General features: G+C 47.1%; 1 protein-coding gene across 3 annotated transcripts in view; it reads right to left on the minus strand.

Annotated features, from left to right (window-relative positions):
- Positions 1 to 9,322, minus strand: part of Kcnq5 (potassium voltage-gated channel subfamily Q member 5) — a 563,627-nt gene extending 554,305 nt beyond the window's left edge. Inside the window, exon 1 of one of the 3 annotated variants that reach the window (XM_060369736.1) lies at positions 7,634 to 9,322. In XM_060369736.1, coding sequence (XP_060225719.1) covers positions 7,634 to 8,055 — 422 coding nt within the window. In that variant the 5' untranslated portion in view covers positions 8,056 to 9,322. The remainder of the gene's footprint in view (positions 1 to 7,633) is intronic. The other 2 variants (XM_060369738.1, XM_060369737.1) reach the window with 2 other exon arrangements.
- Positions 9,323 to 9,734: the final 412 nt, after the last annotated feature.

The following is a 9,734-nucleotide window of genomic DNA, read 5'->3' on the forward strand; positions in this document are numbered from 1 at the left end:
ATCCCTCCCAATCAGGTCTCATCAGGACTGGCTGCATTGTCTTCCTCTGTGGCCTGGTAAGGCTGCTCTCCCATTAGGGGGAGGGGATCCAAGAGCCAGCCATTGACTTCATGTCAGAGAAAGCTCCTATTCCCCTTACTAGGACACTCACTTGGACACGAAGATGCCATGAGCTACATCTGTGCAGGGGTTCTATTTATCTCCATTCATGGTCCTTGGTTGGAGTACCATCAGAAAAGACCCCTATGTCCAGATTTTTCGGTTCTTTTGCTCTCCTTGTGGAGCTCCTGTCTACTCCAAGTCTATCTCCCGTTCTTTCATAAGATTCCCTGCACTCTGCCCAAAGTGTGGCTATGAGTCTCAGCATCTGCTTTAATACCCTGCTGGGTAGAATCTTTCAGAGGCCCTCTGTGGTAGGCTCCTGTCCTCTTCCCTGTTTTTTTTCTCTTTCGATGTCCACCCCATTTGCCTTTCTGAATGAGGATTGACCATCTTACCCAGGGTCCTCCCTAAAGAAATGTTCAATGTTCTTAGTCATCAGGAAAATGCAAATCAAAACAACCCTGAGATTTCACCTTACACCCATCAGAAAGGCTAAGATCAAAAAAACTCAAGTGACTATACCTACTGGAGAGGATGTGGAGAAAGGGGAATCCTCCTCCACTGCTGCTGGGAATGTAAACTTGTACAACCACTTTGGAAATCAATCTGGTGCTTTCTCAGAAAATTAGGAATAGTGCTTCCTCAAGATCCAGTTATACCACTCCTAGGCATATATCCAAAATATGCTCAACTATACAACATGGACATTTGCTTAACCATGTTCACAGAAGCTTTATTCATAACAGGCAGAACCTGGAAACAACTCAGACATCCCTCAAAGGAGGAATGGATACAGAAATTGTGGTACATTTACACAATGTAATCTACACAGCATTTAAAAGCAAGGAAATCATGAAATTTTCAGTTAAATGGTGGAAACTAGAAAAGATCATCCTGAGTGAGGTATCCCAGAATCAGAAAGACACACATGGTATACACTCACTTATAAGTGGATATTAGACATATAATATAGGATAAACATACTTAAATCTGTACAAAAGTATTTATTCAAATTTTAAAAATAGACTGACTTTCCACAGTATTTTTATACTACTTGCTGAATATAAATTGAGCCACCTAAGGGGAATAATTAAGTTTTAATGAATGCATTTTAAACAAAATGCAAGCATCAGTTTCTATAGATATAGACTTAGTCTCAAACAGAATTCTTATGCAAATAATAAACAATGAATTAGGTCCAATGGCATCAGAAACAAAAAGCAATTAGTAAAGTTCCATCTTCCAAAGGGGAACTAGCATATTCTGGAAATTTGGATATCTGTAAATGAACTAAGATGAATGTATAGATCACAGCAGTATAACCCATAAGATTCTGGTGCTAATGACTCAGGACGGGGGTTATAGTTTTAAAGACTGTGTGTACATGGCATAGAGAGAAGCAATAAACAGGTTCCTTCTCCAATAAGAGGAGTGATGTGTTAAACTTTAGAACTTTAACAATGGTGTGGCACTTGAGGAGTAGGTTGTGAAGTTATGGACATGAATTCGGAGGGATGAGGAGAGGGATGATTAAAATTCCAGATGACTTTGTATTCCAAATACCTTGTTCTTTCTCTGATAGTATTTTGGAATCATTCTATTCCACCACCTCACTTGGGTCACAGACACCATTGTGTGAATGGACAGAAAAAGAGTCAGAGACCCAAAGGGTCAAATGATTGCTTCACTTCAATTACTTAGTAGAAAAGCTACAGATGAAGCAGTCACATTCTGGGACACTTCTAACATCTCCAATAAAATTTCAAAGACATGGCACTTTCAGCTTTGGCTTATCTGAGACTTCTGTATGGGGAATGTCCCAATAAGACTACTTCCTCACTCATCAAGTTAGCAATTAACAAGGCTCTATTAGATACATAAGACCTCATTAAATTATGATGCCAAAATATTTAGGAGTTTCCGGTTGGGAATTTTTCCTCATGCTGAAAGGCTGGGGCAAGAAAACACCACACCACCAAGGTGGATGAAGCACCATTATAATGTCATTCCCAGAATACAATGAAATCTAATACAAGCAGTATTACCTCACCCTTGCTAACCACCTGAAAATGTGCCTAAGAAGCCACTTTTGGATTAGTTCAAAGAAACCATGAAAGTTAGAAATATGTGTTGAAAAGTCCCACACTAAGTGGGAAATTTTAATTGAGTAGCAGACCATGAGAGAAATAATCATGAGACACAGGAAAGAAGAGCCTAGAGAGGCTGGTAATCAGGGAGGATGGAGTCTAGGGAGGTGGCTATCATTAGGCTATCAATATAACCTAAGAGTCTTGAAAACTGTCCTAAGGAACCTGGACACTAACTTATGTTACTCCTGATCATCCCTCCACTAAAATCATACTTATGACCTGTGCCATTACACATAGTCGGCAACAAAGGCCTTGTTCTTCAGGAACATCATGCAGAAGAAATCCAGCGATTTCTCATCTAACTTTCTAGTCTCTGGGTTGTTCTATGATGGTGTTCTAGGTCAGTCTGCAGATTCCCACTCATCCATTCTTTTTGCTTCTTGCTGGTGGTTCTAGCCCATCTCACTGTTTCTTCATTCATTGATTTAACTACCACAAGCTGATAAATTTTTCAAAGTCTAGGCGTAGGGTTGAGACATTTATATTAGCCTCAAGATTTTTAAATAAATTGATTCTTTCAAAATATTTTCTTATGTGACTTCTACATTCTTGAAATAGTTGGGGTGCCTGACCTGAAACCCATAAATATACGAAAGCTTGCTCCCTGTTCTGACTTCTTACAACCCCTACCCACGTGAATAAGAATCTATGAAATTCTACTCGAACAAATCCAAACTCTTTACATTTCTATAGGTCTTCACAGTTTGCTTCAGGTATTATTGAATGGCGCTTCTATTTCCCAAATCACAGGTAAGACTCAACCTCACAGACACATCAGTGAGGTGGGTGAAATAAGTCAACGGCTGTGGAGTACTCATCCCTAAATGGGACATGCATCATCACACCTCTCCCCTTATCCGTCAAAGCTCAGGAACACGGAGTGACAGGTGCACAGAGATTATAAGGAACTATAATCGGGAAGAACTCCTGCCAGATAGCAGTGTCCGAACAGGGAACATAAACTCACACCAGGTGCGGTTGTTGCCTGCACAAGATTGAACCAGTCAACGCCCCAGAACGGATCATGGCTGGGTTAGGCGATACCCCTCCCCCAACTTCAGATTTATCATTAGCTGATGACTGGTAGGGGAGGAAAAGTCTTTTTTTTTTTTTTTTTGGTGGGGGGAGGGCGGGTTACCACTCTTTCCATCCTGCATACTCCAGGAGATAGCACTACACCTGTGGCACAGAGGCAACATAAATTGGACTCAGTGAGTTATTAAAAAACAAGATAGAAAGTTAGGGTGGGGAAGTGGGAAGATGTTTGAAAAGAGTTGAAGGGGAAAACGGGGAGTGGGTCTAATCTAAATACATTGTAAAAAAAAAAAAAAAAGTCTCCAAGAATGAATTTTAGAGGAAAAAGAAACATTTCAGATGAAACCTCTCTTTTTCTCCCCACAGTTACTCCCTTAGATTCTTGGGCAATCATCTCCCACTTTTCCAAGCGTCATGGATCACGTAGAGAGCCAAGAGACATTTTCAGGATGAATATATAGATCAAAAAACGTTAACTATGAATAAAAACTTTGAAAAACTATTTCCACCTAATTACATACCATATTGATTCCATTTTAAATCCCCTCTCCCAATTCATTCTCCAAATTAGGATGTATTCTCTTGATTTTGACCATTCATTCACCCCTACATCCTACAGGATAAACACAGATTTGTCCTACAGGATACAAACAAGATTTCACGTCCATCATGATATGCTACTAAAAATTAGGTGCATACCCCTTTGCCTCCCCCCCCCCCCCGACCCTTTTCTTGAAGTTGGCTTTATCCTGCATGGGATTTAAAGTAAAGTCCTTACAGTTATTACATATTCAAGATCTCACACTTTCACCAGAGCTATTTTCTCTATCAAGATTGCTCATTTTTTTTTCCCTGTTCTACCCAACTGAAAGTGGGCTACTTGATCATCCAAATTAAGCCCAGGCCTTACTTCCCCTTTGAATACTGCTGCCTTCTCTGCTCTCAGCAACAATGTCTTCTCTTTTGCAAGAAGCTGTATAACTTATCCCCCCTGTCACCATACCAATAGCAAGAAAGATGGCCAGGCAGCATAGATGAGGATCTGAGAAACAGATAGGGACAGAGAAAACAGCAAAGGACAGAAAGAGATATACCTGAAAAAAGTTTCAAAGCAAATGAAAAAAAAAAAAAAAAAGACTCCAGGGTCCCTAGTTCAGGTGGTTGGAGTACTCTAGTTTTTAGTATTTATGAATTCTCATGCATAGTATGAAATGAGACAAAGGTACTGGTCAATGTGATGGCTTACATGGACATATCTGCACGGCTGCATCTCGAAGGCCTTCCTGTGAGTGCTCTTGGGACTGACCGAATTTGCTACACTGATGCAAATTTACATCAGGAATCCTATCACGAAGCCCTTACAACTACCATAATTCTTCTAAATTTTCCCCAAAGAAGGGCAATTTAAAAGGAACAAACAGCTCAAAGAAATCATCTCCTATTTTAAGAGCTCATCTAGTTAATTGTATCACAGCTGAAGACAGAACACACTGCTACCCAGGGACTCCAAAAAAGAGCAGGAAGGGCCTGGATCTCCTAAGGCCCACAAATTCAGAGGAAGAGATCACTTGAAGCAGGTCATCTCTGTTCTTGCCAGCATCCTTACCGGTCGGCTGGGGTATATACTCATCAGATCACATTTGAGACCATTAAAACATCATTATAATAATTATTCTTACATATTTTAACAGAATATTCTCTTTACCTGAAGCATAATAATAAGCGCAGTTCTCTTGTTTCTTGGCAGTGGAAACACTGGGCTAACCAAGTAAATTCATCCCTGAAGTGCCTCATTAATCACAGTGTACTTGTTCTTGGCAAGGAGCTTAATACCCTACAAAAACTGTTATTAAAGTAAGATTTGAGGATTCCCAGGCTGGCAGGGCATTAGTTAGTTACACCTCCCTAGAAATTATTTTCTTATAGTTTCCTGTAATGGTCTTATTAGACTTACAGCTCAAAGTAGCCTTGCTTTATTAATTTAATGTGTAAATTCCGGCTATTCAAAACCTCATTTAAAATCATAAGTACCAATTACCCCTCCTTCCCCCAGGCTCTGCGGCGGTTGTGTACCATCCTTCCAGAAACCGACCCTGTCCACCCTGACTTGGTGCTAACATGCATGAATCCTCACCATGTAGCTTCCGATACCCCCGCCCTCCAGCCCTCGAGGCGCTTAGAAGCATCATGAAGAAACTTTACATTGGCAACACTATGTTGACAACACATAATCTTATGTTCTACCTATCAGTGAATTCACTGATAAAGCTGGTTAGCAGGCAAATACTGAAGCTGGAATCTTTAAAAGAATTTTTTGTTTTAAGTGTCAAAACCCCAGAAACCCATAACAACTGGCCTAACAATCAGACATCAAGAAGAAAATGCTTGAGAAACATTAGTATGGGCAACCACACTCACCAAGCTTCCTCTAAACCTATATGTACAGACTTTCCCCACATAAAAGGCAGTATGTTGCATCATATTTAAAACTCTAGGTCATGAATATTCTGAGCGTTTTCTAAAAATAGCATCATCCATATTGTGTCTGTTTGCTGTAAATTAAGCCTCATCATTGCTAAAAATATGTAGACGTTCTGATAGGTCAAAATAATTTATTAGGCCATTAAGGACTAGATGGATTGCATATCAAACCAAGGAGGTGAGCTTAACATGTGTCAGTGGTTTTTATCATTAATGACATCTGCATCCTTGTGACTCCTCCACCAGCAGATGATAGAACTTACACTTCTGGATGGAATGACATTCCTTGCGTGTGCCTTGCAAACATACAAAGCTGGCTGGAATAGTCCACCTAATCCTTCATGTTCCAGTCAAACTGGAACTGTAAAAATTTCCAGACACCGGGGCCCCAGAGTGCAGACTCCACCAATTTCCTGGCTTCTACCTGGTCATATTTTAGGTTCACCTATTTACAAAACCAGTCCCTTCTCTCCTGTTATTTATATAATTATTTATTTATTTTTGCGTTTCCTGGGTTGGTCCCAGTTCTTCATTCCAGATGAGCACAGGATGGCATGCCTCATTTCTGGAAGTACTTTGTGTGTTCTAAACGTATCTCGCTAGGTAAGAAACAAGGGACCGGTCTGTATGTGCCTGCAAACGTTCTCTGAAGGTCCCCTGAGGCTATTATGTTTGTGTTTCGTTTTAACATAAAGGAGGGGGCAAAGAGGGGGCAAAAAGTAGAGAAGGGTCCTTTAAAAACACTAAGTTAGACAGGGTGTAAGGGCATAAAACCAACCTAAGTCTTCGAGATGAAGCTAACTCTAACAGGAGATCGAATGAATGGATACTGTGGGAAAAACAGTAGTAAACTTTAAAGCCACTGCAAGGTTTTTAACGCCTAGGGGGGAAACAAACATTTGTTTCCAATCATTTTCTTATTAAGCGTTCTCTGCTAGATGGCGAGGGCTTACTTCACACACACACACACACACACACACACACACACACACACACACACACATTACTTTGTCTCTGAGCCAGCAGGGCCAGCTAAACCCACTGCTTGATCCATGTCAGGGCTGGCTTCCGTGCATCTCAATCATTGCACCGTGGGTCATGTTCCTGAACCCCGGATTTCTCACTTGCTGTGTCTGAGCTCAGCAGAGCTTAGATGGCCTGCTGGCCCTCCTAAACTCAGGCCACCTCTCTGTGGCAAAGACTACACACACTGACAAGACTTTCCGTTTGTGACAGCTGTGATGGTGGCCAAGCGTGTTTCCGGGAGCGCTTAAAATCTGTCTCTCCACCACGTAGCAGCTTCCTCTGCTCCACCTTGGGGGCTGACTGGGGACCCATTCTTGACCTCCTGTCCACTCCATCCCACCCCACCGTGCCCTCCTAACCTCACCAATATAGTCTCCAGCCTCAGGTTGGTGCACATCCTCCCTGAGCGTTCCCCGGCTCCTGGGCGCCCCACTCAGTTAAGTTTACTGTATGTCAGGACCTAGTCGCTCCAGACTATCCGAGTCGCCCAAGTCCTGCTCCTGCCCTCACTCTGCCAGCTACCTGGAACAGACGGACAGTCTCCCCTGGGTGCCCCGGGGCAAAACGGTTCAACCTGAACATTTTTTTCGAGCGGTGGGTCGAGAGATGGAGGGCACCGGAGGGCCGACTGCGAACACGTGCAAAGGAAAAAAAAAAAAAAACCACCACGTGTGTGTGTATCTGCGCGCGTGTGGGCGCGAGCGCGCGCGCGTCTCCGCGCCTCCGGCCAGGGAGTGCGTCCCGGGGGTCCAGGCTCAGGGGGGGCTCGCCCAAAACGGGCAGGATCGGGGGTGGGGGGGCGTGGGGGGTCGCCCACGGGAGGGGGCGCGGGTACTCACACGAACGCGTGGTAGACGAACGCCCAGCCGCGGGGTCTCTCCAGCACGTTGTACAGATAGTTCTGCACCCGCCGGTACTTGACGTTGCGCCGACAGCTCTGGCCGCTGGTGTAGGAGAGCGGCTTCCCCAGCAGGCTCATCCGGGCCCCCTGCTTGCCCCGGCGGCTCTCTCTCAGGCCGCCGCCGCCGCCTCCTCCTCCTCCTCCTCCTCCGCCGAGCGCCGCCGCGCGGGTGCCGAGCAGCAGCAGGCCGTCGCCCCTGGCGGCCGCCGAGTTCAGCAGCACCCTGCCGCGGCCGGACTCCACATCCTTCATGCCGCTGCCCGGGCGCCCCCCGCCCGCCGCCGCCGCCGCCGCCGCGCCGCTCCTCACCCAGAGCCCGGCGGCACCGCCCTCCTCTCCTCCCGCGAGGTGGCGGGGCATGGCATCACCACGGGCACCGCGAGGGGGGCGCCGGCGCCTGCGGCGGGGACAGCGGCCTCATGGGCGCGGGCAGGTCTGCAGGAGGGAGCCCGCAGCCGACGGGGCGCCCCGGGGGCGGGAGGGCTCCGGGCGGGGGCGGCGGGGTGCGCCGAGCCAGCCGGGGAGGTCCGGGTCTCTGCCGCTTCCGAGTCCCCAGCCGGGACCTGTTGGGGGCGTCACTTTGAGAGGTGTCCCTCGCTCTTCCTTAGTCCGGCCACTGCCACTCCCTCCTCCCCCCGGGCGTCCCCGGGCCGGACCTGGGGTGTGCGGGGTGCCCCGAGACACGCTTGCACGTGTGCGCGCCCAGCCGGCTTCCAGTATGTCTGTTCCCTGTCCCCCTCGCGCACAACACCAGCCTGATGCTAAGTCGGTCTCCCAGGCCGAATTTGGTTCGATTCTCCCCGGGGCTCGGAGCTGTCCGGAGGGTGAAATCCGCCCGGCGCCTGGTGAACAAACTGGACGAGCGGGTCTCCGGGCTTCTCCCTTCGCTATGCCGCTCCTGGTCCTGCCATCCTCCCGCGATGGGTGTGGGCAGGAGTGGCTCCGTCCTGCCCTCCAGGTGCTGCTAGCCTAGGAGCAAGCCAGCGGGGGCGACGCTTCGGACAGCGGCCCTTGGGTTCCCGCGCTGGGGATCAGTCCTCCGCAGTTGGATGGACACACCCGGAGACCTCCAGGCAGGCGAGCACCCAGCTGCTTCCCGCGACTCAATCCAGCCTGCAGGCTGTGACTTTCCATCCTAGCCTCAGACAGCAAGCCCGCGAGTCACAGAACATCCTTCCCATCCCCGAGGGTGGGGTGTGGGGAGGGCGTAGAACTCCGAAGTAGCTCTTTTGCGGCGAGGGAGCTGCCTTGGGGCTCCTCCCGGCAGAGAAGCCTGAGAAAATGAACCCACTTCCCTCCTTCCAAAAATTTCCATTTAAGTGGGAGAAAGTCATAAAACTGCTCAAGTCTCCGCAGTAGCGGTGGTGTCCCCAGCGAGTGGGAGGGGTGTCATGGATCGTGGGGAGCCCGGGATCTGCTTCTCAGTCGGGATGCTGTAACTTACAAGGTTAGAGACGCGTTAAGGGGAACCACTGACTGGGTCTCCTACCACCTCTGGTGGATGGGTGCCCCAGAGCCCGCGCTCTTAGCTTAGCGGAGCGAGACCACGGTGCCGCTGGCTCAGAACTCTGGCTTTCAAAAACATCGTTAGCAATTAAGCAACAAGATTTCAGCTTCAGCGTTGGGGAAACTGAGAGGAAGCCAGGGTTGGGAACTGCTTCCAAGAGAGCAACCTCCTCTCCAAATATGAAAAAAAAAAAAAAAAAAAAAAAAAAAAAAAAAAATCACCAAGTTCAACTGAACTGTGTTTTCAACACGAAGCCAAGGTAGACAGAAGCCAAGTGGCCATCCGTCTGTGCGCCTTTTTCACTTCCTTCAATATCAAACAATACTCAGGCAAAAATCTTATCTCGGTTATCTCACCCGTAGCAGATAATACTCTATCAACACACCCCACCCCAGCATACACCCACGCCCCCGGACAGCTGCTCTGTGCGGGCAGGGCGTCAGCTCCAAGTTTTACTTTTATTTTTATCGCTGTTGTTCTGTGAGGACCCCCTCCCTGGCTCGTAGACTCAGCGAGACCTTGTTTCCCTCAA

Source organism: Meriones unguiculatus, chromosome 16, assembly GCF_030254825.1.
Source record: "Meriones unguiculatus strain TT.TT164.6M chromosome 16, Bangor_MerUng_6.1, whole genome shotgun sequence".
Taxonomy (NCBI): domain Eukaryota; kingdom Metazoa; phylum Chordata; class Mammalia; order Rodentia; family Muridae; genus Meriones; species Meriones unguiculatus.